General features: G+C 40.5%; 1 protein-coding gene across 2 annotated transcripts in view; it reads left to right on the top strand.

The window, feature by feature from the left end:
• Positions 1-26035, top strand: part of XPO1 (exportin 1) — a 48183-nt gene extending 22148 nt beyond the window's left edge. For both annotated transcript variants that reach the window (XM_038750826.1, XM_038750827.1), the window contains exons 5-25: positions 529-590; positions 680-724; positions 3137-3318; positions 4375-4423; positions 4508-4627; positions 5319-5447; positions 6973-7131; positions 7987-8184; positions 9470-9608; positions 11340-11521; positions 11901-12057; positions 12177-12340; positions 12697-12831; positions 13958-14141; positions 16071-16177; positions 17798-17992; positions 20191-20359; positions 21545-21679; positions 21773-21932; positions 22013-22109; positions 24990-26035. In XM_038750826.1, the coding sequence (XP_038606754.1) occupies positions 529-590; positions 680-724; positions 3137-3318; positions 4375-4423; positions 4508-4627; positions 5319-5447; positions 6973-7131; positions 7987-8184; positions 9470-9608; positions 11340-11521; positions 11901-12057; positions 12177-12340; positions 12697-12831; positions 13958-14141; positions 16071-16177; positions 17798-17992; positions 20191-20359; positions 21545-21679; positions 21773-21932; positions 22013-22109; positions 24990-25136 (2915 nt within the window). In that variant the 3' untranslated portion in view covers positions 25137-26035. The remainder of the gene's footprint in view (positions 1-528; positions 591-679; positions 725-3136; positions 3319-4374; positions 4424-4507; positions 4628-5318; positions 5448-6972; positions 7132-7986; positions 8185-9469; positions 9609-11339; positions 11522-11900; positions 12058-12176; positions 12341-12696; positions 12832-13957; positions 14142-16070; positions 16178-17797; positions 17993-20190; positions 20360-21544; positions 21680-21772; positions 21933-22012; positions 22110-24989) is intronic.
• Positions 26036-27870: the final 1835 nt, after the last annotated feature.

The following is a 27870-nucleotide window of genomic DNA, read 5'->3' as shown; positions in this document are numbered from 1 at the left end:
TGTACCTTAAAGGAAGGTCTATACCTTGAAGTGTATATTTTGTTTCTTTGTCATCTTGGTTTTCAGTTAAATTTCTCCTAGGCATGTATCAGTTATTAATTTTTTCTCTTTATTTTGGAGATGGGAGCCTTTTTTAAAAGTGTGCATAGTGGAAAAAAATATGCTGTAGGATACTGGTTCTTTGCCTGATTTGGGCCTTTTAATTCAGTTTTCTTGTGCCTGCTGTTCCTGAGACTGAATTCCAGGGAAAGGTTCTTTGGGGTCAATTGAGATATTAAACTCTTTGTCATCAGTTTTCAGTGAAGTAGCCAGGGTTCTAGCAAGTATTGAGAAGCAAGTCTTGATAAGTATAAAATATTTTTTCCTCCAACCCATCTCTCTCTAACTGAAAATATGAACTTCAGTCCTTTCACACCGTCAAATACTGTATCCACACTATCAGAAGAGAATGTCTTTTAAGAATTTTTTTTGTTTGTTCTCCCCCCACACCCCCCGGGGATTTACAGTAAACTTTTTCTTTTTTGATAGGAATAAAAAAATATGTTGTTGGCCTCATTATCAAGACCTCATCTGATCCGACATGTGTAGAGGTGAGTAAATCTGTTTGATGATTGGAGGAAAGATTAGGATGTAGGAGGAAACATTTAAACCTAATGAGGATTTTGTTTTTTACCATTAGAAAGAAAAGGTGTATATTGGGAAGCTGAATATGATTCTTGTTCAGGTAAGCCTTAATGCTGTCATCCCATTTTCTTTTCTGAGGTAAATGTTTCATATTAGTTTTGAAAGCCAAAAGCAAATCTAGTTCTGTTTGTTCACTGCTGGGTTTGTATGTTGTACCTATTTAACTTGAAAAATTGAGTGTCTGGGACTTGAAGCTCACTTTTACCTATTGAGTGTGGTAGGTTTGGAGCTACACTCCCCTCTACGGCCCCCTCAATGCCTTTTTCTTGCATTTCGTGATAGCAGCTCATCTTCTCAAGTTGGGAAAAGGATTCTACAAGCAACTTCTTGATACACTTCAATTCGTTTGTAAAATGTACAGGATTCTTTCCTTAGGAAACAGAGAGCGGTTGGGCTCCACATTTGCCGTGTTCCTGGGCAGATGGTGATACTTTCTCCCCTTCAGTTGCCCTCCTGATGGTCTTAAAGACTTCCTGTGAGCTCACTTCCTGGGCTGATGGAAGGCACTACACCCTCCTCCCCACCCTCTCATGAACCAGACTAATAGCACTGGCAGGCAGAGCTGGTCCCAGTTGCCTAGGATGGATGGGGAGGGAAATTCATAGTCCAATGCCAATCCCCCTCGGGGACTTCCCTTATTTTAGTCTGCATGGGCCTTAGTGGCAAATGAATGAATGGAGGACCTCTCTGGAATTTAGGGATGCTGGGAGTTGTATTTAAAAAAAATCAAAAACAAAAAGACCAACAGAAAACTTTAGGAGAAAGCAATATGAGCTACTAGCTCGAGAGATTAAGTTATTTTACTGTCCCCCACCTTGTGGCTGTCGACACTGCTGCCCGATTTCATGCCAGGTGAGGCTCCCTCCTTGTCTTTATCCCTTTATTCTCAGAAGGAAACAGCTCAGCCAGTGCAGCCTGGCCCCAGGCCCCTTGCCTGAGAACTGTGGCAGCTCGTCACACGCACACAGCTCTTCGCCAGGAAGCATAGACTCCAGGACAGAAGCTTATTGCAAGTAGATCCCACCTGGCCATCACATAGGACCTTTTTATTGTTGATGCTCCCTCCTTCCCACTGTTTAAAAATGTGGAAAATGGAAATAATGGTTGGGGAGTGGCAGGGAGAGGGAGCAGATGAGAAGGGGATGGTTGACAGTGTCGACGGTAGCTAGGAGGTCGAGGACGATTAGGGTGATGTAGAAGTCGTTGGGTTTGGCCAGAAAGGGGTCATTGGTGATGTTTGAGAGGGTGACGAGGAAGGAAGCCAGATTGGAGGGGGTCAAGGAGTAAATTGGAGGAGAGGAACTTGGCAGTTGTGGGTTTAGACGACTCACTCAAGGAGTTTGGAGAGGAGGGAGATGGGGTGATACCTGGAGGGAGCCTTGCGCTCCATGTAGGGTTTTTTTAAGGATAGGGTGACATGAGCACGTTTGAGTGTGGTGTGGAAGAAGCCACTGGAGAGAGCAAACAGTTGAAGATGGCTGTTGGAGGGAAGAAGGGAGGAGGTGGGTGTTTTGATACAGTGCAAAGGGATGGAGTCGTACGCTGGTGGAGGGGGTCGATTTGAGAGAAGGCAGATCTTTTGAGATACTGCCGGGAAAGATGGGAGAATTGAAGGGAGGGACTGGAGAGAGGGGGAGATTTTTTTAGGAAGATCACGCCTGTTAGTTTCAATTTTTTTCAGTAGAGCAGGTAGCCAAATCATTAGGCGCAAGACAGTACCTCTTTCTCTCAGTACTCTCGTTGACCTGGCTCTGTAGAAAAAACTGCAATCCTAGGGAGGCAGCACCTTAAGCATTACAAGGATATGTCCAGGGTCATCTGAGAGTGGCCACAAGTGTGATCATTTGGCGAACCTACATACACTTGGAGAACTTGAGTTAGGATAAGAAACCCTTTGCACGCAAGGGAAGTAGTGTTGTGGAATTCCAGGCACGCTGATTACTATGGGTTGCAAGAATTGGAAGGAGGTGCAAGATGTAGGTTTGAGCCATGATCTGCATGGACTTGGAGCTAAGATGGGAAGTGGGAGCGAGAGAGACTTACTTGAAAATAGCCTGTGGAAACTAATGTCAGCGGAGTTTTGGGTTTGGGGAGCTAATCCGTAGCTCAGGCAGTTATTCTTATAACATGGGGTTATGTTCTTAATGAACCCCTTCATTAGGAAAACTTGAATCACAGCACATACACCCTGGTGAACACTGCATACACACAACTGTTTCTTCCAACATCACCATCCAGGCAGACACACATTGCCAGAAGAATGTTCGTTAATTCACGCATTCTGTCAATGCTCAGGCAAAATAATGCTCAGGCAGAAGCATTTTGGTGGAACAGAATGCATCAACCTGAATTCCTTTAATAATTTGCAAGAGTAAGCGGACAGTCCTAATTTGGCAGAGGGGAGGAGAGAGTCTAAATTCTAGGAAATCTATTTCACGTCTTGTAATTTTAGATTCTAAAGCAAGAATGGCCCAAACACTGGCCAACTTTTATCAGTGACATCGTGGGAGCAAGCAGAACCAGTGAGAGCCTTTGCCAGAATAATATGGTGATTCTAAAACTGTTGAGCGAAGAAGTCTTTGACTTTTCCAGTGGACAGATAACTCAAGTGAAAGCCAAACATTTGAAAGACAGGCAAGTAAAATGGGTTTTGATGCTCTATCTTGGGATAACTTTGTGTTTATTGAAGTTGGTTTTTTCTACACTTGATAGATTTGGATAAGAGTGGTTTTTAGCTTTAACAGTAATTCAAGGTTTAAATATGATACTGGTATAAGTTAGGCCCAAAATTAGAACTTAGTGAACCAGGCAAAAGCAACTTATTTTAGTGGTCCCTCTGGGGGAGAAGAGGGAATAGATATTGCTTTTTTGCAGGCCATCTTCGGTTTACTAAACGCACGAACATTTTTTTACAGCTGTAGAAGGCAAATTGTGCAATGCTATATCAATTTAAAAAGTATTAATTTGGGGGAAGGAAACTTATGGAAATTGGCTTCTGATCAAATTTATTTTTAGCACAGTAGTAGCACGAGGTAAAGTTTTATCAGCATGTTCGGTTCAATTAATAAGCTCTTTTTACATTCTAATCTTCTGCGCCCTTTTGAAAGGTAATTTTGTAGAAGGAATCTTTAGGAAAAATATGCCAAGGCAAATAGAAGAAGAAAAAATGTTTATGGGGAAAAAAAAAAACTGGAGAGTGAGGAAGGAAGTGTCCTTATTTTCGAGTTTTCCCCCAAAATGTGTTTTTTGAATAAAGGCATTCAGATATATTGCTGTAGGATTTGGGACATACCATGGAGAATTTTGATCTTTTGTTCCTCAAATCCAATAATAAAGTCTAAACACATTCCTATATTTCTGGATTAAAGGTGTGTTTTCAGGATTAATTAAAGGTATCAAAATGACCCTCTCCAGTCAGTTTAGATACATGTTTAATACCTAACCTAAAGGTTAAAAAACAACCCTATTTCTGCTTTCACCATGGTGACACTGTTCCTTCATCCTGTTACCATGTGGGATATTGTGTTTGAGAAAATAGGGGACAGCCCATTCTTAAAAACTTTTAATTCATACTGTTGAGCATTGTACCTAGAGTTAATCAGATGGTTGCCAGTTCTAGAACTCATGAAATGCAAATGAGTAAGGATATGTGAAGATCTGGTTTTGAACATTTTTATCTTTCTTTTATAGTATGTGCAATGAGTTCTCACAGATATTTCAGCTCTGTCAGTTTGTGATGGTAAGTCTGGCATACTCATTTAAATTTTAATCAAAAGCAAACTTTAAATAAGACAATTAATGTGGTGATATATTTCGGTTACAGGAAAATTCCCAAAATGCCCCACTTGTACATGCAACTTTGGAAACATTGCTAAGATTTCTTAACTGGATTCCACTGGGCTATATTTTTGAGACCAAGTTAATCAGCACATTAATATATAAGGTATTCTTAACATATTTTCCATTGAAATGAATGTTTGGATTTATATCTGCCCAAGTCAGTTGTTTATCTAGTTTGCAGTAATAGTATTTGTGTTGTGCAGTGTTTCTGTAGAATAATACATCTTTTCCTCAGGAGCCAACATAATATTGTTCTTTTATTGGCTAAGTTCATCCAGAATTGTTCCATTTCTCTTTGGAAGTGGGAACTCGACCTCAGTCCCTTTTGAAACAAAATTATGGGTGGAGGGTGCATTGGTGGAATCTGATTTTCTGATTTAAGGCTTGGGGCCAAGTTGCATTAAAGTGTCTACTGGAACAGATGAATTGGAAATTTGGTTCTCTGTATAGTTTTACAGTAGCACATGGGGAAGAAATTGTAAAATTTATCACTTGACTTGTCTGTACCAGTGTACTCACTAACAGATATGGTTAGACCTAACCTTGATGTCATGCTTCCCCTTCTGGAAGATATGTTGGCGGTGTTTTGAGTTTTATTCATGTACACGCAAACTAGTCTTAAGGAAATTCTGGGGGGGCAGAGAATGGAAATTAGAGTGAACAGGTTTCTCACAATAATACTGATGCCCTAGTTCACATCAGGTTTGTTTCCAGTCCTCATTCTTCAAAATTATAAGCAAATTCAAAATGGAAACCTTTGCAGGCCCTCTCTTCACACAGTTCTTCTTTTGTAGTTTCTAAACGTTCCGATGTTTCGAAATGTCTCTCTGAAGTGCCTCACTGAGATTGCTGGTGTGAGCGTCAGCCAGTACGAGGAACAGTTTGTAACACTCTTTACGCTAACAATGATGCAGTTAAAGCAGGTAAACTTGGTTTATGATTCTAGCCAAAAAATAAACATTGATTTAGGAATATGGTTATTAGTTGCTTGTGGCTTTATGTCCTGAGGCTTAGTATTGTGGGCAGGGAACCTGTCTACCAGCCGTTACAGCATATTCTCTCAAGTGTTTGGTACTGTGATCTTCACACAGAAAGCACTCAATAAATACAGTTGATTGAAGTGTTTATATGACTTGTCATGGTGAACTGAAGACCTAGTTGGCCTGGTTAGCAGTGTGTAGATAGTTGAAAACATTATCTGAATTAAGAAGGTGGTTAATTTATATCATTTGGATTTAAAATTTTTGACTGCATTGTAAGTGCCCACTCAGTTGGTTTTTTTTTTTTTTTTCAACTATTCAGCATAATCCTGGTTAGGATAACCTGTTGTTTAAATAAATTAGGTCCAGACAGTTGCTTTACATACAATTCAAATAATTTCAATAAATGCAATGGTCAGTCAAAAATCAGTGATGTTACTACAAGGTAATTCACTTTGGATGAAAACTAGACGTCTACACGATGAAAATATCAAGCCCAAAATAATATTCGGCAGTCTTGGTGAACCAAAAACTGTGAAAGAATCTCTCATTTCCTCCTCCCGTCACCCCTCGCTTGCCAAGAAGCTTATTGGAACTGGGGGGTAAAGTAGTAATGAGTGTCTATTACCAACTTGTATTGAGTACGTACAGTTACGTTGATGGTTGCGTGTCAACAGTAGGGTCACATGATACACCAAGATTTTCAGCACACTGGGGAATCTCCAATCCAGCACATTTCTTTTCTCTCAGACAAATTGATATTTGCTTTTAAAGTAAACTTGGCAGTATTTAAGTACCTATTGATTGCACAGTAATAATGGTATTAACTGAATATGCCTTAAATGCACCACTCTGTATTAAGCTCATAAGAGAGCAGAACGGATTCAAAAAAAGGCGTGCTCACTGCCCACAAGGAGCTTACATTTTATTGAAAAAACATGGAGACATACCTCTAATGGAGCGTATTGTGGCCAGGGAACATGTCTACCAACTTTATTGTATTGTACTCTACCAAGCACTTAGTACATTTCTCTGTACATACTAAGCATGCAGTACTATTGTTCGATGGAAACGTACTGAAGTATGCTTACAGTCTTAAAATCTCAGGGAAGGCAAACTGGCATGAATTGATCAAACCATAGATTTAAAATGGATTTTTAGAAAGCTGTTTTTATGGCCAAAAATCTTGAGTCATGAAGCTTTATCACAGCAGGAGGGTAAGTTATAGTGATTTCAATAGAAATGAACAATTGGTTATCACCTTTAAAATAAAGTTTCAAGCAAATGGTGCAATGTAGCCTTTCTTGTATATGAAAATTTTTTATAAAACTTGATTCCCATACATTTTATTGAACAATTGGTTATCACCTTTAAAATAAAGTCTCAAGCAAATGGTGCAATGTAGCCTTTCTTCTTGTGTATGAAAATTTTGTTGTTATAAAACTTGATTCCCATACATTTTTTTTAGATGCTTCCTTTAAATACCAATATTCGACTTGCATATTCCAACGGAAAAGATGATGAGCAGAACTTCATTCAGAATCTCAGCTTATTTCTCTGCACCTTTCTTAAAGAACATGGTCAACTTATAGAAAAGAGATTAAACCTCAGGGAAACATTGATGGAGGTGAGGGTTTTTTTGTTGTTTTTTGTTCTTGTGTATGTCCTACACTGCAACTACTGTACTGCAGACTTATCAGAGGGGCAGCAAAATTTTAATGGCACATACAAACAAAAGGACTTGTTTGTAGTCTGCCCCATATTTGAATATTTTAACTAATTGCCTGAGTGAAAGCAGTTGGAAATTCTAGATGTCTTCATAATTTCATGTTAACATTTTAATGAGAACCACGTATCAAGTAAATATTTTTCGCACTGTCACCGTAGCTTTCTAAAATGAGAATGAAGCAGTATGGCGTATTGGAAGGAGCTAGGGCCTGAGAGTCAGAGGACCTGGGTTCTAATTCTGATTCTGCCAGTTTCATTCTGGGTGACTTTGGACAAGTCACATAACTTCTTTGTCTCAGTTCTCCTGTTCTCTTAGCCTGTGAGCCCATGCAGGACAGGGACTGTGTCTGACCTAGTTAAAAGTACTGGGGTAGATGACACAAGTTAACAGTGTTTGACACATGGTAAGTGCTTAACAATACCATTTTAAAAAACAAGTAATTCCCTTTACCTCTCTGTAAGTTTATCACATCTGCGTAAGGTCATTCTGTTGGTTATACGGAGATATGCCTGTTTCTTAGCTTCCTTGAAAGAAGTGATTGACTTCACAGTTCAGCTTTCTTTTTTGAAAGACTTTTAATCCTTATGTAAGGGAACATGAGTGTGAATGGTGTGTGTTATTTTATTTTCAGTGCTGTTATGGAGCAGCTGTTTCATTGGAGCATCCTGCAATTTGCATGGAAACTAACTTAAGCAGCAAACTGAATTCGTATGTAAAAGTCATCCCCCCTTAATTTTCTAAAACTTTCCGTAGGCTCTTCACTATATGTTGCTGGTATCTGAAGTGGAAGAAACGGAAATCTTTAAGATTTGCCTTGAATACTGGAACCATTTGGCTGCTGAACTGTACCGAGAAAGTCCATTTTCAACATCCGCCTCTCCTTTGCTCTCTGGAAGCCAACATTTTGATGTTCCTCCCAGGCGGCAGCTGTATTTGCCTGTGCTGTCCAAGGTAACAGCAAAAAGAGTCAAATGTGTCTAGAGGTTTATATCCTGTTAGTGGGACTAACTGGTCTTCTATCTGAATTTGAAAGGGATGGGAGGAAAGGAGAGGTTTTCCAAGCCCTTATACTCTCCCAAGTTTAAAGGACATCAGAGGGGAAGGTCATCAGATTCCCATTACCCGAGGACTTGGGCCACTTTTCAAGTAGTGGCTGGGATGAGTAGGCTAGCAAGGTGGGATTTGATCCGATCAGCTTGCTGACTGCCCTTTTATGCACCATGTCCATCCTGAACTGTATATATTTCAAAGAGGTGGTGGATCTTAGATAGCCACTTTCGTTTTTATTGACTTAGACTGTCTTTTACCTATGGTACTGGGAAGCAGAGGAAGACTTTTCAATCTTCATAGCTCTGCAAGTGACTGGTTCAGCTACTGTTCTCCAACTAGAAACCGAATCTGACAAAATATTTTTTTTTTTCTATCAGGCCTGAGATATTAAAACAAATGTAAAATTTAGCATCATTGGTCCAGTGTAATTTGGGTTCCTAGCACTCATCAATAGTATTTAGTGAGTGCTTCTCCAGCCAAAGCGCTGTACTAGATTATCTGGATAATGACAGTGAGTAGGTATGACTGCCCTCACAGAGTTGACAGTCTATGGAATCTGGCATCCTTTCTATTCTACAATCCTGATTATGCCACCACCTCAGCACTTTCTGGAACTCATCTGGTTATTTATTGATTTCATTCTGTTTTCACATATTACATATTCATAGATTTATGTCACCTTGTCTTCCTACTAATAGTAAGTTCAGGGATAGGGCAATATCTTAGATTTTACCATCTACTCAGTAGGTGTTCTGAAGACCTATCACCATTAATTACTGACAGTATAAGAAGGGTGGATTTCTAGGATCTGAATAGTTGTAGGATAACCGTGGAGGATAGGAGAGCTATGCTTTGCTGTCACTTCAGATTTTCCCACATCAGCACAGTTATTATTGCCTTGTGCAGTTGTGGCAGGGAATCTTGATATGATATGAAACTTTGCTTTATTTCTTGTTCCTGCTGAGAAAATGACTTGCAGCTCCACTCCCTGAACTGCACGTGTGTGTGTGCGTGCTGAACATACTCATGTGTGACTTATATTCTTGTTCAGTTAAAGCTTTGAAGCTTTTTTGTTTTGTTTTTGAGTTTTTTTGGCCTAGTGGTAATTTAGATCTTAAGTTGGCTTTTTTTTTCAGAGTAACAGTGTTGAGAGTGAACATGTTTGTCTCTGTTATTCTGAAAACAGGTTCGTTTGTTGATGGTGAGCCGCATGGCTAAACCAGAAGAGGTGCTGGTTGTGGAAAATGATCAGGGTGAGGTGGTGCGAGAATTCATGAAGGATACGGATTCCATAAATTTGTACAAGAATATGCGAGAAACACTGGGTAAGTTAATAGTATTTATTGAATGCCTCTTGTGTGTAGAGCATTGTACTAAGCACTTGGGACAGGACAAGAGCTAGAAAGCACTATCTTCTCACCGGAGAATCTTGTAGTTTAATGGTGGAGACAGTTTACGCAGGTAGGTGCATTCAACTCTTATTTGGCTCAAGTAAAACGAGGCTCAAGGAAATAGCATGTCAGATTTTCCTATAGCAATTTTTATTAAGTACCTGTTAATAAAGATCCTGCAGTCCTGAGGATTACTGTATACAAAATAGAGTTTTAAAAATTGCTCAAATTACATTAGAGTATCTTTAATTGAACTAAATTTAAGTTGCTGAATGGGCTTTGTGTAGAAGTTGAAATAGCTCTACAGCATTTTCGAGTGCTTGCTGTGTGTCTACCACAAAGAGCTCCGACTTCAAGTGGAGGAAAGCTGATAAGTTGAACACTGAAAACGCTAAATTATACTCTTATTTCCAAGACAGTCAAGATGTTGAAAGCAGAATCTTGTTTTGTTTTTTTTTCCCCTTCTGCACTCATAAGAGCTAACACGTTTTTGACTCACGGTATTGTATTGCAAACCTTTATGGTTTTATCTATAGCCTGTGTCCAGTTTTATTACACACTCCTTAAATATTGACATGCGAACAAAGCACCAATGTACTGAGCGTGATTGATTACAACAACATTAGCTTACAAAGTGGAGCCTTGTAGCACTGATTGACCTGGCCACATATCCAGTAATGCCAAGCGTATGACTGCCAAATTGTTAGACTGAATTGAGGACTAAATTGAGTCAGTGTCCTGTGTAGCCTGTTCATTTGAGACCTGCTGCAGAAAACTCGGAGAAGCATGGTGTCACCAACTTTATTTGCACTCTCTAAATATTTAGTCTGATGAGTGGAGGAAAGATAAAACCCGAAAGCTGGGACATTCATTTTAGATTGGACTGTTTGAGAAATTGGTCTGGGCCAGTAAATGTACTGAATCTCTTCATGTTTTGGTGCTCACTAGCGTGAATTTTCTGTGGATTGCTCGTTATCCAAATTCAGAAGCTGAGCCATTCAAAGAACTGAGACCGATGAGCTGCTCACCTGAGAATCAGTTGCAAGTTAGATATATGAGAAAATGTGAAATATGACCAGTCTCAGTTCCTCTAGAAGTCAAATTGTGATTGTCTACGTGTGTTTAAGAAACATACAGAAGAACCCTAAACAAATCCTCATGTGTCCAGGAAAACCCCAGAGAACAAGGTGGCTTTGGTCCAACACAATTTCAAAATCTTTTAATTCTCTGATCTCCTTTTTGTGTTTCACATTTTTCTCCCATTTCTTATGGCGCCTGGATGAGGAAGTGTATACGTCCTGGTTAGCTGTGCATACTGTGGTGTCAATTTCCACAAGTATAACTTAGAGGAAAGAGAGAGATGGGAAAAGTTGAAAGATAGTGGAGCAAAAGACTGAAAAACAGAGTTTGAAACTTATTGAACTGAACGTTTCCCAAAAGAAACAGGAACTCTGACAGGCAGGCACCATGGTATCATTTCAAAAGCTATGTTTCATGTGTTCCCTATGTTTTTAGAAGTGTGGCAGTACCCACCAATGTTACTGTTAAACTGTGACCCAAGTAAAATCTCTTAGGCAGGGTCTTATTTTTTGTCACGGGATGCAAAGATGAAGTATTCTGCGAGTATGATTTAACTTGAACTAACAAGATATCCTTTCTCCCCAGTTTATCTTACCCATCTGGATTATGCAGATACTGAAAGAATAATGACGGAAAAGCTTCACAATCAAGTGAATGGTACAGAGTGGTCCTGGAAAAATTTGAACACTTTATGTTGGGCTATAGGCTCCATCAGTGGAGCAATGCATGAAGAAGATGAGAAAAGATTTCTTGTTACAGTAATAAAGGTATAAACACCTGTTGCATATATGGGAGTAGTAAGCTTCTGGAGGTTTCCCAACATTCATTCTGCGTATGAACTGACTTTTTCTTTGTGAGTTCAATATTGGTTACACCCTTGAACTACATGTACTAGATATGTCCAACTCAAGAAATGAGTATCTTAGGTACTGGAATTGTAGATAGAATATGTTGTTACCCCTAAGCACAAATAGAGAGTTTTTGGAATTCTAGTTAATTTTATAATGAAAGTCCCCAGGTCATAAGGCTGGGTAAACCGCCTTTTTTTTCAAAGTAACGTTTTAAATCCAGCACAAAACATTGTTCAGGGCAGTCATGTTTAGTGACTAAAAATGTTTTTGGTTTTTGTTAATTCCTCCTTTCTAGGATCTTTTAGGTTTATGTGAACAGAAGAGAGGGAAAGATAATAAAGCTATTATTGCATCAAATATCATGTACATAGTAGGTCAATATCCAAGATTTTTGAGAGCTCACTGGAAATTTTTGAAGACCGTAGTAAACAAACTTTTTGAATTTATGCATGGTAAGTATAGAAAAGGCTTTTCATTTTGGTCCTCGTATAATTTTCATTGCGTGGTTCGTATTAATAGGTATGTGGCTGTGTTTGAAGAAGTAAAATATCTTAAAATATGTTTTGTTTAGAAACCCATGATGGTGTCCAGGATATGGCTTGTGATACCTTCATAAAAATCGCACAAAAATGCCGGAGGCATTTTGTTCAGGTTCAGGTTGGGGAAGTGATGCCTTTTATTGATGAGATCCTAAACAATATTAACACTATCATATGTGACCTTCAACCTCAACAGGTATGTCTAATGTTAATTGCTGATTAACATGGTAGCTCACTCTTAAAATGGACAAGTCTGTCGATTGTCCTGAGAGTCTGTTGTTAGCTGTGTGCTGAGATTCTATTTTTAGCTGCTGCTCGATGTAACAAGGAAATAAAGGCTCATGGGATGTATCTTTGGTTACATTTTTAGAAGAAAGGAATGTCTAAAGTTGTAGGCTTGAAACGCCATGGTCAGGTAGAGGACTATAAAGATCATTCATCAGATTTGTTGTCAGTAGCTCTCAGATCTGGATTTGAAAACACAGTGTCTAGAAGTTTTCAGTGGAAAAAGTATGAAGCGTCTGTCAATTGTTTCCTTGCTTTTTAATCCAGGTGCACACCTTTTACGAAGCTGTTGGATATATGATCGGGGCACAGACTGACCAAACAGTGCAGGAGCATTTAATAGAAAAATATATGTTGCTTCCTAATCAAGTGTGGGACAGCATAATTCAGCAAGCCACTAAAGTAAGAGTCCTAAAAGTTAAAAAAAACTTTTTCATTCTTGGCAGAGTGTTTCCAAAATCCACATAGATTACAGTACTACATGAGACGTCTTATAGGATTATTTCTGTTTATTAAGCATTTGAAGAATGATACATTTCACTTTCCCAAGTGCTTAGCAAGTAGCTTGGTGGACGGTTCTTTGTCCCTAGTTGCTTTGGTTCTACTGGGTAAATCCCACCCCTTTCCCCCACCTAGAGTATTACGTTTATATATGAGGGTGGTGGTGGTGGTATTAAGCGCTTACTATGTTCCAGACACTGTACTAAGTGCCATGTGGGGCTCACAGTCCAGTCTCCATTTTACAGATGAGGTAACAGGTGCGGAGAAGTGGTGACATGCCCAGAGCCACATAGCAGACAAGTGGCAGAGCCGGGATTAGAACCCATGACCTTTCTGATTCCCAGGCCCCTGCTCTATCTACTATGCCAAGCTGTTTCCCCATATGTGAATGTAGAGAAGTTGAATTGTATGTTAGTGGGTGTGATATCTGTTTCTAAGTTAGATTGGAAAAGGATTTTCTAGAGAAACAGTGGATTTTAGCTGGTGGTGGTTGTTCATAGGGTGAACAAATAGTCATACTTGTGATTAAGTATACGAAAGTCATAATAATAATAATAATGGCATTTGTTAAGCGCCTACTATGTGCAAAGCACTGTTCTAAGCGCTGGGGCAATACAGAGTGATCAGATTGTCCCGCATGGGGCTCACAGTCATCATCCCCATTTTACAGATGAGGGAACTGAGGCTCCGAGAAGTTAAGTGACTTGCCCAAGGTCACACGGCAGACATGTGGCAGAGTCAGGATTCGAACCCATGACCTCTGACTCCCAAGCCTGGGCTGTTAATTAGCGTACCTTGAGCACCTGTTTTGTGCTAAGGACTGTTCTAAGTGCTTATGTGTGACTGGCTAAGGATGAGAAAGGTCTTAATTCTTGGATTTTCTTTGAACTCTTATTTTCTTGAATGCATGTATCAGTTGCATATTTTCCCCCAACTGAGGTTTAAGTATGGAATACTTTTGAGTTTTTTGGTAATGTTGAGTTCAGGCCTGCCTTGAAAATAAAACAAACTTCTTATTCTGCACCAGAATGTCGACATACTCAAGGATCCTGAAACAGTTAAACAACTTGGTAGCATTCTGAAAACCAATGTGAGGGCGTGTAAAGCTGTTGGTCACCCCTTTGTAATTCAACTTGGACGAATTTATTTAGATATGCTTAATGTGTACAAGTGCCTCAGTGAAAATATTTCTGCAGCCATACAGGCTAATGGTAAGTTCTTTAAAATTATTTTTTCAGATAGAGCATGGAGTGAAAACGTCTTTCTGAATCTATTCAAAAGCTTTTGCCCAGTTTGTAAACTACTGTAACTTTATATTCTTCCTGCAAAACATGATCTTCATTGGGTTGTCAGGTTGGGGGTAGCTTTTCCCATCTTTAGATGAAGGGAATTCACAGCTTTATGAACCATCTTAGGGAAGAAATATATGCCCCCTCATTTCCTTTTTCTTTTATAAAAAACCTTCGGAAAATGATGTCCAGTATGTTTCAGATGTGATAATGATGCAAAGAGGAGCGACTAATGATCTGTCTGGCTTTCAAATCACAAATAAGATTAATTTCTCAAGATAGGTACACATTAAGGCTACGTGTGTTCAGTGTATGCCCTTCCTGAAGGACTTGAATCAGTTTCTTTGGGGTTTGAGTGAGTCTTGGGTGAAAACTGATAGTAAAATAAAGGGCACATTAAGACTGTTTCCAGAATAGATACTGTGCTTAGGTATTTGCTGAGAATAAAGCAACATTTTGTTCAAACCAGCTGAAACAGGGTACATAGGCAAATGTTTGTCCAGACTTGGCAGAAAGGGCAAACTCTTTGTCCATTTCCCAATACAGTGCTTCAGACCCACAGAGTTTCCATTTTAAGATGAAGCTCTAGTAGTTTCAGATCCTCTATGCTTTTCAGGCTGCCTCTTCTAATAAATGACAGGGTGGGGTGAGGCCCAACATTTATCCTAATTCACCTGGAATCTGAGAGTGCACCCTGGGGGTGGAAGAATATCCCAAGGATTGGTAGGTCTGAGCCCAAGTAGTTGGAGATGGATTGTCTGATTCCTAATTATCTGATTGATCTTCACCAGGTTCCCAGACCATTGAGAAAATTACCCATTGTTTAACGGTACTTGATTTAATGGTGTTCACTGAGCAGCTGCTATGTCCGGAGTGCTGTACTAGAGAGTGTTAGACACAGTCCCTGCTCTTGAGGGGCTTTCATTGTGGTAGGGAAAAGAAATGGACAAAAGTTACCAAATATGCAATTGGTTAAAAAAAAAAAAAGGGCTTAGGTACAAAATAGAAGAAAACCATTAGATAAGATGCACACAAGTTGTAAGGTAGCTGGTTCTAAGGTATTTATTATTCTATTTATTTATCTTGTACATTTCTATTTTATTTTGTTAGTATGTTTGGTTTTATTCTCTGTCTCCCCCTTCTAGACTGCGAGCTCACTGTTGGGAAGGGACTGTCTCTATGTGTTGCTGACTTGTACTTCCCAAGCGCTTAGTACAGTGCTCTGCACACAGTAAGCGCTCCATAAATACGATTGATTGATTGATTGATGAGGGAGGTGCTGCCAGCCACCTTTTCACTGTGAACTTGAGGTTTCAAATTTCCACAAGGCATAAAAGCCAACATGACTGATCCTACACTATCAGATTTTGATGAGCAGTGGCGAGCTGGCACTACACAAGAATGTTGATTCAGAAGAGATGGAGCTTGCATTTACATAGGTGGTTTAGTCAAAAGACTTCATCATCAATCGTATTTATTGAGCGCTTACTATGTGCGGAGCACTGTACTAAGCGCTTGGGAAGTACAAATTGGCAATATATAGAGACAGTCCCTACCCAACAGTGGGCTCACAGTCTTCACCACAGCTGGCTTTGCCTCTGCAGGCCTTCTACTTCTGTTTCATACTCCTTCCTCCTCACCCCTGTCCACCACCACCATAGAAACTCTTGCATTAACTTTTGCTGTTACTGCCCCACCGCCAACCAACTTGTTCGTCGCACCCACTGCTCCAGTGGGGACGTGGCTGGCAGGAGTGAGGCAGTGTTGTGGTGCTGTATTCATCCAGTGTCAATCCAAACTGAAAATTGGCAAGTAGGTCTGGAAATTTTGTGAGCATCTCTTGTTTTTCAGGTGAAATGGTCACCAAGCAACCTTTGATTAGAAGCATGCGGACAGTAAAAAGGGAAACTTTAAAATTAATATCCGGTTGGGTGAGCCGGTCGAACGATCCACAAATGGTAAGGGGGCGGGGGGACGGGACGCGGGGTGGGTGCGTGTGTGTGTGTGTGTGTGAAATTTGGAGTAATTTTGAAAATTAATGAAAAACATGCTCATGAACACGAATTTTTCATAGGTGAATGTTGTATTCTTGTATGTTAAGCTTTTTGGGGAGGGGGCAACCTGTCCACAAGTTGCTTACATTTGATTGTCAGTGAGTCATCAGCATCAATCGTATTTATTGAGCGCTTACTGTGTGCAGAGCACTGTACTAAGCGCTTGTGTCAAGGAAGTGGGGTGTGGGATCATATTGACTGGTTGAAGAACAAGTAGTATTAATTCAAGAAAGCTTCTTAGAAAACATGGCCTTTGAGGTGCATTGCCTTAGGGGGACTTCCCTTGTGTTTCTAGGCATGACCAACTCCCTACCCACTCATTTATAGGGCCTCAAAGGTCCATGGGAACTTGTGAGAAAGAGAAAGGAAGCAAAGTAAAAGCTATCAGCTGCCTTTACAGATTTAAATTCCCTTATAGCTTTATTAGCTGCATAACTTGCATGGCTCCAGCTCTGGCCAGAATGTGTACAAGACAAAAGTTCAATCTAGATGATGTCTTGATTTGAACGTCTGGTTAGATAAAGAAACTTGTGCCTGTATTTTTGAGGGCATGATAACATTGCTGTAAATTTTGACTTTTACCCTAAGTCATGGGATTTTTCTAAAGTCTGAGTTTCTTCTTTGGTCTCAATCAATCAATCAATCGTATTTATTGAGCGCTTACTGTGTGCAGAGCACTGTACTAAGAGCTTGGGAAGTACAAGTTGGCAACATATAGAGACAGTCCCTACCCAACAGTGGGTTCACAATCTAAAAGGGGGAGAGTAAGAGAATGCCTAAATTAAGATACTAAAATCCTTTGTTTATTGTTTCTAGCTAGTTTCTAGCCACAATTTTTTGTTGTTGTTTCCCAGATGGGAAAATATGCAGCTATATCACCTACAAATATTGCATATTATTAAGTGCTTACTATGTGCCATGCACTCCGCCAAGTGTTGGGGGTAGGTTCAAGATAATTAGGTTGGCCGTAGTCCCAGTCCCGCAAGGAGTTCACAGTATAAAGAGGGAGTTGGATTTAATCCCCATTTACAGATGAGGAAACTGAGTCACAGCCTGAACTGCTTCAATATGAAGCACTTTGAATATATCTTGGCCCCTATCAGTAAGTAATTGTGAATCTTATCTTAAAATCACCTCAACTCGGTATGATGCCCCTGATGATAGACACATCAAACAATATAAAGTAAGCATCCTTACAAACTTGTTGCTGAAGTTGTTTTTGTTGTTTGGGGAAAATTAATATTACAACTTTTAGAGGGAAAAGAGCCCAGGACTCAAAATCGCAGAACCTAGTTTGTGATGCTGGCTCCATCACTTGTCCTCTGACCTTCAACAAGTCACTTAACATCCATTTCCTCATCTGTAAAATGGGGATTCAATTTGTGTTCTCTCCCACCTTTCTGCTGTGAGCCCTATGTGGGACAGGAATTGTGTCCACCCAGATCGCCCTGTATCTACCCACCACTCGGTACAAATACCACCGTTATTTTATAGAAAATAAAAATTTCTTCAACTATTTAACAGGTTGCAGAAAACTTTGTCCCTCCTCTGTTGGATGCAGTGCTCATTGACTATCAGAGAAATGTTCCAGCTGCTAGAGAGCCAGAAGTACTCAGTACTATGGCCATCATTGTCAACAAGTTAGGAGGGCACATAACGGCTGAAATACCTCAGATATTTGATGCTGTTTTTGAATGCACATTAAATATGATAAATAAGGTAAGTGCTTTTTTTCCTACATTGGCAAACTACTTCTAAACGTCATTCATTGCTTCATATTCAAACCAATTAAGGAACTTTAAGAGAATTTTCCAGGCAGGCATGAGGCTAGTAGAATAGACGTCTGTGTTGGCGATGTGAAATATTTTTTCCTGGAGGACTTTGCTTCTTCCCATTTTGCATATTATCTAGAGTTTTTAAAAATAGGGGAACAAAATGATTGTCATTGCATGATTAAAATTTTTTGTCTTGGTAAGAAGGTACCTTATGTTAACGTACTAAAGCTCTGTTATTGTGAATGTATTAATAGTAATGCTTATTAAATCCTTATGTGGGACAACCAGATAACCATTGAAAACAATAGTAATAATCTTCAAAAACACTCCCAAGATAGCAGTGTAAAACAAAGGAAGCTAGACAGTTCTTGGAGGGAGGAATCCTTATACCTCTTTGAGGATTGATCTTCCATTATCTCTAATGCTGAATTGAAATGAGTTTTATTCACCTTTTTCAAGTTAGTCCAAAAAAACCCCTCAAATATTGAGGAGAAAAGGGAGGTAGTGTTCACGCCAAAGTTTTAGAAGTGAGAGTGTCCTGTCATTAGTCCTACTCAGAAAAAAGGAGTTCATCAGGGGCTGGTACTGTAACCCATTAAATCAATTTGAACACAGGGCAGTTTATCCCCATCAACTGGTCAACATCATGATTTCTAGCCCAACCTCTGTTCATTAAGCAGAGTGAACTGGGTGCTTGTGAGCAGAGATGTTGGGGATTGGGGTGACTAAATAAAATAGCTTTATAGAAGGAAAAAAAAATCAAGAAATATCATCCCTAAAGGCTACAAAGGAACATTTTAAATCAAGCCGTAGTATTCACTGAGCTCTGTGTGCAGAGCACTCTTGTGAAACTACAGTAGTTGTAAAGCAAGGGATCTTGAGCCCTTTTTTTGGTGGGTGAGGGGTTCGGCAGACCCAAAATTATTTGAAGGAAAGGTGAATAAGTGAGTACAGAAGTGCTGAAGTGGCAGGTGGGAGTTGAATTTTGAGAAAAGAAATTTGTTGGTAGAATGCCTCCTGGTGAAAAGGCATTCCAGGATGGTTTTGAAGATAGAGAGGACTCTAGCCTGGATTTGAGAGGGGAGGGAGTTCCAGGCATTGAGGAGGACTTAAGTGAAGGATCCTGGGGTGGGAGAGGTGACCGGGAAGGAAATGAAGTTTGGGATTAGTGTAGAATGTCAATTGGGGAAGTATATAAGGGGAGGATGTTACGTGGCAAGAGAGAGCTTCAGAGCCTTGGGGTCGGGAGCTTTTGCACAATGCAAAAGAAAGAGGTAGGCTTTGGGCCGTTTTGAGAAGGAAGAGATGTGAGCAGAAATAGGTTTTTGGAAGATGACTTGCACTAAATGAGAGAGGAGATGTTGGAAACAGACCAGGGAGGGATAAAACAGTAATCTAATGCCGTGGGGAGGGAGATGATGGCTTAAAACCAGTATGGGAGCCATTTGTGTAGAGAGGAAATATTACACAACCAAGTGACTCTTTTAAAAGATTAAATAACGGTTAGACTTACTTTTACTAAATCATTTGTGTTAGTGTAGATCGCTTCCCCACACACACTGCTCCTCAGTTCCAGAGTAGCACATTAAAAACGGGACGTATTCTAGTACTTCAGTATATAGTGTGGCACAACACAAAGTTAGATGTGAGTGTAGCATATGCAAAAGACTTTATGGGGCTTATAGTTCAGTTTTCTTCAGTGTACTGTCATTTGTCTTTATAGATCAATTCTGCAGCAAAGTCAAGTTGGCATGAAAATTTCAGTGTACTTTTGCTAGGTATCAAGCTGAGATGATACCAATTTAGTTTGAAATGCAAAGAGGTGGAGGTATTGGTTATAAAATTTTCAGGGTTCACATAATCTGATACCTCTATCAGAAAAGAGTGGGGTATCTAGTTGGGGAAAGCTTCAAATGGTTTTGGTTAAAAGTGAGAGAGAGCAAACATTTAATCAGAAGCAAGCAGCAAACAACTTCCTTCAGCATTTTTGGGGGTGATGTGAAATTACACAACCAAGGGAATCTGGTTGTGAATGCACGACCACAAAAGAATTAGCCCAGCTGCCACACTAGACACCTGGTTGTTTTTTTTTCTGTTAATTACACTGAATCATCATAGCAAAATTTGTTTCTTTATCCTCAGGACTTTGAAGAGTACCCCGAGCATAGAACAAACTTTTTCCTACTACTTCAGGCTGTAAATTCTCACTGTTTCCCAGCATTCCTTGCCATTCCACCCGCCCAGTTCAAACTGGTTTTGGATTCTATTATTTGGGCTTTCAAACATACCATGAGAAATGTTGCAGATACAGGTAAGAGGCTGTCAAATCTGAATGTCAATTTGCTAAACTCTACAGAGGTAAAGCTGAAAGAGCAATGGGAATAGAGCCTCCTAGTGCAGCCATTTACTTCTGCCTCAAGTTTGGACTGGGAAGAATCGGAGGTGTTTATTGAGCGCTTATTGTTTGCAGAGCACCTGTACTAAGGTGTGTTGGGAGAGTACAATACAATAGAGGTGGTAGACACGTTTCCTGCCCTCGGCAAGCTTACAGTCTAGAGAATGAATTTCAGTGCTCTGCACATAGTAAGCGCTCAATAAATACGATTGATTGATTGATTGATTTCTACCTTTTGATAGCATTCAGTCTTTCATTTCTAGTCACTCCAGCTTAGGCAAATACTTCGAACTGATTTGCATGAATTATCTTTTTAAGATGGCTTTGAAATAGTAGGCTGTGTCAGGGACACTACTGCCAATGAAACTACTGGCTGCCCAGGCTTATGGCTCATCACTCACTCTCATCCCTAGCTTCTAGACTGAGCCCATTGTTGGATGGGGATTTTCTCTAATTGTTGCCGAATTGTACTTTCCAAGTGTTTAGTACAGTGCTTTGCACACAGTAAGCACTCAATAAATACGATTGAATGACCGAATCCCTCTCCTTCTGACCTTACTGGGGTGGTGTGCTGAGGAAAGCCAGGGCAGCAGTGGCACAGGCCATATTGCCACCAATCCAGAAGTGGCCACGGCTTCCCGCTTCTGGTTACACTCTATTTATTTATTCATTTGTTTTGTTTGTTTGTTTGTTTATTCATTCATTCATTTATTTATTTGTTTATTTTACTTATTGCTCTATTTATTTTACTTATTACTCTATTTATTTTACTTATTACTCTATGTATTTTACTTATTACTCTATTTATTTTACTTGTACATATCTATTCTATTTTATTTTGTAGTATGTTCGGTTCTGTCTCCCCCTTTTAGACTGTGAGCCCACTGTTGGGTAGGGACTGTCTCTATATGTTGCCAATTTGTACTTCCCAAGCTCTTAGTACAGTGCTCTGCACACAGTAAGCGCTCAATAAATACGATTGATGATGAAGTGAAAGAAAATCAGTAATAAAAAGTCATGCACGTGACTCTGTTTTTACTGTTCTGTCGAAATAAAAGCTATTTTGTTGGTTGACTAGAGCGAACTTGTCTTATTCCCTAGGCCTACAGATCCTTTTTACACTCTTACAAAACGTTGCACAGGAAGAAGCTGCTGCCCAGAGTTTCTATCAGACCTATTTCTGTGATATTCTTCAGCACATCTTCTCTGTTGTAACAGACACCTCACATACTGCAGGTAAGAACTGGAGCGATGAAGAAAATTTAAACATTTGATCTAATATTTCTGGAATGCTTTTCTGGACGTAACCAATTTTCCCGTTATCCACAGGTCTCACAATGCACGCATCAATTCTTGCGTACATGTTTAATTTGGTAGAAGAAGGAAAAATAAGTACACCCTTAAATCCTGGAAATCCAGTTAACAACCAAATGTTTATTCAGGATTACGTGGCTAATCTTCTTAAGTCTGCTTTCCCTCATCTACAAGAGTAAGTTTTTTGGAACAATTTAAACTGTGGGCAGTCTTTGGATAAATGGTGATGATCTAATCAGTGCTTTTCCTTTGCAGTGCACAAGTTAAACTGTTCGTAACAGGGCTCTTCAGTTTAAATCAGGATATTCCTGCTTTCAAAGAACACCTTCGGGATTTCCTGGTACAAATAAAGGTATGTTAAAGAGTATTGTCTAAATTCATCTTTAGTCTATAAATCTTCTTGCAAGCATTTTGAGCGGCCGTTGGATGAGACCTTAATGGCTTCGTTTGTGGTATTTTTCCAAACTGAATAATATTCAAGCAGCTAAACCTTTTTCTTTTGTTTGGTAGATCATTTGCTAGCTACTTCCTAATTAAAGCCTCGACAGTCATCAGTCTAACTCCAGGGCAAACTTCTTGTCACACATATCCTGGTTATCGTGGTCCAGCCTACCTCCTACCGATCATCTCCAGATGTCTTTGCTCATTTTACGAGTACTTTGCCTTTCATGTGTGGAATATATGCTCAGTTGAGGTTCCTCAGCTTTCTGGAATATAGTTTAGTATTTATTGAGCATCCACTTAAATTGATCGGGTGCTGCACTCGGTGCTTGGGAAGGACAGAAAAGTGAATATGTTCCCCGCACACAAGGAGCTTACATCTCAGAATGCTAGGGGTCTTAAAGCCCTCGTTTCCATTCCTTGCTGTCACGGTCACTGAGAGAGAAAGGGAAGCCTTACAAGCTCGGAGGGTTAAATAAATGGAGCTGTATCCCCCTCACAGCTCTTTGGCCTCCAACATCTGGCCCATGCTGTTTCCCCAGCCTGAAAGGCTTTCAGATGCCCCATCTACCCCAAATCCATAAGGTGACTACTCTCCAGTTATCAGAGCCTTCATAAAAATCCCACTTTCTCCAGGAAGTCGTCCCCAGTCACTTTCATAGTACCCAGTCCTGTCAGCCCAACAGCCACCCGGCCTGAGAGTCAGAAGACCTGGGTTCGAATGTGACTCCACCGCTTACCTGCTGTGTATCCTTGGGCTGGTCACTTAACTTCTCAGTGCCTCAGATTCGCTCTTAAACTACCCCTCCCCCCCCCCCGCCCCCCGTGGGACTGTAAGCCCCCATGTAGGACAGCGTCTGTGACTGATAATGCATATATTGTATCTACCCCAGCACTTAATTGAGGGCTTGGCATAGAGTAAATGCTTAACAAATACCACAGTCATTATTAATGTAATTACAATTCTCTTGAGGGCGGGGTGGGTCTTCTATTTGTGTTCACCCTGGTGCTTATATTGGACACACTAATACCATCAGTTGGTCACCTGGTCCTTTTCAAAGTATGCTTCGCCCAACCATCTGGTGAATATTGGAAAATCATTCAGCGGTGTGTGTGTGCAAGATATCTTGGCCTTTTTCCATCCAAGCGAAGCCCCAGGCAGTGATGTTTGAAGCTGATTCAAGTCAAAATTGGAATCAGCTTTCCCTAGGCCCTGTTAGAGATCATGCCAACCCTAGATCTGATAGGAGTACTTCCAGCCCCCCATGAAGAATTTGCCACTGGTGTATCTTAAAGCTCAGTGCGAAGTAGCCATCTCCGTTCTTAGGAATTGTGTTTCTTGATAGGTAACCTAGGAGGCTCATTTAACAGTTACCTCTTTCTGAATCCAGGTTTTTGATTTTGTTCCTGCCTTCATGCATTCAGTCAATCGTATTTATTGAGCACTTACTGTGTGTAGAGCACTGAACTAAGCATTTGGGAAAGTGCAATTACAAAAAGTGACTTTCCCTGCCCACATCGAGTTTACAGTCTAAAGGAGGGAAGACAGACATCAGTACAAATAAATAAAATTACAAATAGGTACATAAGTGCTGTGGGGCTGGGATGGGGGGGAAGAGCAAAGGGAGCAAGTCAGGGCAACGCAGAAGGGAGTGGGAGATGAGGAAGAGTGGGGGATAGTCTCGGAAGGCCTCGTGGAGGAGATGTGCCTTCAATAAGGCTTTGACGGGGGGGGGGGGAGAGTAATTATCTGCCGGATTTGAGGAGTTGGGGGCATTCCAGGCCAGAGGCAGGACTTGGGCTAGGGGTTTGCAGCGAGACAAGCGAGATCAAAGCACAATGAGAAGGTTAACACCAGAGGAGTGAAGTGTGCGGGCTGGGTTGTAGAAGGAAAAAGGCGAGGTGAGGTAGAAGGGGGCAAGGTGATGGAGTGCTTTATCAGAAAGTAGTCTTATATTGTATATACTTCCAAGATTAAAAAGACAAGAGGCAGGGGGAAAGGTGTGCAGGTAGTGTTAATCCAGCAGAGAAGGCTAACGTTCTCTAATTAACCTTTTATTGGAAAACCAGGTTCAAAATACCCTTAAAACACATACTCAAAATACCCGACAGCTCACGTTTGATGGGAGAATGTCCGTATGATAGAGCGGATCGCTTCTTAAGACGGGCAGAGAAGCAGGGTGGCTCAGTGGAAAAGAGCCCGGGCTTTGGAGTCAGAGGTCATGGGTTCAAGTCCCGGCTCCGCCACGTCAGCTGTGTGACTTTGGGCAAGTCACTTGACTTCTCTGTGCCTCGGTTCCCTCATCTGTAAAAATGGGGATGAAGACCGTGAGCCCCCCCGTGGGACAACCTGATCGCCTTGTAACCTCCCCAGCGCTTAGAACAGTGCTTTGCACATAGTAAGCGCTTAATAAATGTGATCGTTAAGAGCTCCCCTGCTCCTTAATGATAGTACTAGTAATAATTTAAAAATGTATTTATCAGCTTCCTCGTGTGTCAAGCTATGTACTAAGCCCCGGGTTAGATACCTGGTAATCACGTACAGTCCCTGTTCCATATGGGGCTCACAGTTTTTGCCAAATGAAGCCCCATGTGGGAACTTCGTACATATTATGGACAAATAAGAGAATTTTTTGTTTAGATGAATAAACGAAACTTTTAGCATGTATTAAAAACTTCAGATGTGTGTTTAAGTCTGAACTTGAGATCTTGAAGAGCTTGTTAGTTTTTCCTCTTCATCTTTGGAAAGACATCCTATAAATTTTCTAAAGTACCTCTGTTATTTGTGCAGGAATTTGCAGGTGAAGACACCTCTGATTTATTTTTGGAGGAGAGAGAAACAGCTCTTCGGCAAGCGCAGGAGGAAAAACATAAACTTCAGATGTCTGTCCCTGGCATCCTTAATCCACATGAAATTCCTGAAGAAATGTGTGATTAAAAATTCTAAACCAGTTATGCTGTCTTCTCTCTGTACAGCTGCTTTGTTGTGGTAGAAGAAAACAGCACTTGGATATTTGTTGACCAAAATGATGCCAATTTGTAAATTAAAATGTCACCTAGTGGCCCTTTTTCTTATGTGTTTTTTGTATAAGAAATTTTCTGTGAAATATCCTTCCATTGTTTAAGCTTTTTGTTTTGGTCATCTTTATTTAGACTTGCATGAAGTTGAGAAGTAAAGGCGTTTTAGAACAGGATTACTTCATGCCCATTCTGTGGCCGGGAGGGGGAGGCGGCAAGTTGAATTGGAACGGATTCTTGTAAATTCTGTTGCAAAATTATAAAGTTTTTCCTTTAATGATACCAATTTTTTAATTAGGGAGCGTTTTCTCCCTAGGCTACACTGCGGCCTAGAAGAGAAGGCAGTGTGTAAAACAAATGGCGGTCATTGTGAACGGACTGTAGCGCGCTGCATTGTCTGAAATTAGCACCTTTTGGACTGAATGGTATGGCGAGACTACATGTATTACAAGTCATGGCAAGTTTGCAGCAAGATCATGTGCATATCATCCCATTGTAAAGCAACTTCAAAGAGTATGGGAACACAGTTAGTTATTTTTACACAGTTCTTTTTGTTTTTGTGTGTGTGTGCTGTCGCTTTGTCGACAACAGCTTTTTGTTTTCCTCAATGAGGAGTGTTGCTCATTTGTGAGCCTTCATTAACTCGAAGTGAAATGGTTAAAAATATTTATCCTGTTAGACTAGGCTGCATCTTTTTAACAACTCATTAAAAAAAAAAAACCTGGCTTTTGAGATGACTTATACTAATTTACATTGTTTACCATGCTGTAGTGCTTTAAGAACACTACCTAAAAGCAAAATAAACTTGGTTTACATTTATTTTTCCTGGCTGCTTATTTTACACGAGTCCCCGTCTCAAAACTTGAAAATACGCAGAATTTGAGCATCTGAAACGGGTTGCTAAGAATTCAGTCTTGGATGAGATGCAGTGCTTGTATGCAGCAGCAAAATGGTAGCTCTTGCAAAATGTTTTCATTTGGCATTCAGCGGTAATTAAGACCTGGTCCCGTTTCTCAACATCAGACTCTTAAATGCAGCTACCGGGGAATTTCATTGGCATTACAGAGGGAAGCAAAAAAGGCACATGACAACGAAGTGTATTTTAACGTACGAGGCTTCACTGATCCGTTCTCAGCATTATCCTAATTTTAGAAAGGTCAGACACCAAAATGTCATGGGAAGGATTCGGGAGTCAACGCGTAAGGAACTTGCCAACCGACGGAGACAGACCATGGGCACAAAACACGCCGCCTACTTATAGTGAAAATTCAAGCGTGAAAACTAGGAGACAAGTTGGATTAGAGTCTGAACTCTATAGAGTTGTAGTCTGACAAAACTCTTTAGGACCTACTACAATTATCAGGTAAGTTAGATTCATTTCCAGCTGTTTGAAAGGCAAACGTTACCTTTTTTTTTTTTTTACCAAATTTTGGATGAAATACTGTTTCTGTTGACAGCTGTCACAAAGTCACACAGCTGACAATTAATGGAGTGGGAATTCGAACCTCTGACTCCAAAGCCCGTGCTCTTTCCACTGAGCCACGCTGCTTCTCTACATGTCAACTTGTGCTTCCCAAGCGCTTAGGACGGTGCTCTGCACACAGTAAGCGCTCAATAAATAAGGCAACGAATGAATGAATGTCTACCAACTCTGCTATGTTGTATTCCCAAACGCTTCAGGGTTCTGCACACAGTAAGTACTCATAGACTGATATTAAATTCTGGGCACACTGGAAATGCCTATTATGGGACCAGAAGAGCTGGTCCTGGTGTGACCACTCGCCAATCCAGCTGCTTCCAGCCTACCGAGTCCCTCTGACAGTCTGGGTGGTCAAAGTGAGTGCAACATGCAGTAGGCACCTGTATATATATTTTGGACAGATTTATTACTCTTATTTTCCTTGTACATATTTAGTATTCTATTTATTTTTTTAATGATGTGCATCTGGCCTTATTTGTTCTGACGATTTGACACCTATCCACATGTTTTCTTGTCTGTCTCCCCCTTCTAGACTGTGAGCCTGTTGTGGGTAGGGACCGTCTCTATATGTTGCCAACTTGTACTTCCCAAGCGCTTAGTACAGTGCTCTGCACACAGTAAGCGCTCAATAAGTACGACTGAATGAATGAGTAGGAGGAGTTATTAGGCACACACTGGATACGACCGCTTGAAGTGCAAAGCAAGTCAGATGCTCCCTGCCCACAATCAATCGATCAATCAATCAATCGTATTTATTGAGCGCTTACTGTGTGCAGAGCACTGGACGAAGCGCTTGGGAAGGACAAGGAGCTCATGCGTAAATAGGGGTATTGTAGAACCTTTTTGAGGGGTAAAGTCAATGCAAAATTCAGTCTGTTAGTGCAGTGCACCTGTGTGTCCAACACTAAACTTGAACCTGGCTCAGAGTGGATAATAAAATGGCATTTATTTAGCGCTTACTATGTGCAAAGCACTGTTCTAAGCGCTGGGGAGGTTACAAGGTGAGCAGGTTGTCCCACGAGGGGCTCACAAATCTTCATGCTCATCTTACAGATGAGGTAACTGAGGCACAGAGAAAGTGACTTGCCCAAAGTCACACAGCTGACAATTGGCGGAGTTGGGATTTGAACTCATGACCTCTGACTCCAAAGCCCGGGCTCTTTCCACTGAGCCA

The sequence above is a fragment of the Tachyglossus aculeatus genome, chromosome 9 (assembly GCF_015852505.1).
Source record: "Tachyglossus aculeatus isolate mTacAcu1 chromosome 9, mTacAcu1.pri, whole genome shotgun sequence".
NCBI lineage: Eukaryota > Metazoa > Chordata > Mammalia > Monotremata > Tachyglossidae > Tachyglossus > Tachyglossus aculeatus.
The sequence above is the reverse complement of the archived record's forward strand: the minus strand, read 5'-3'. Positions and strand labels throughout refer to the sequence as shown.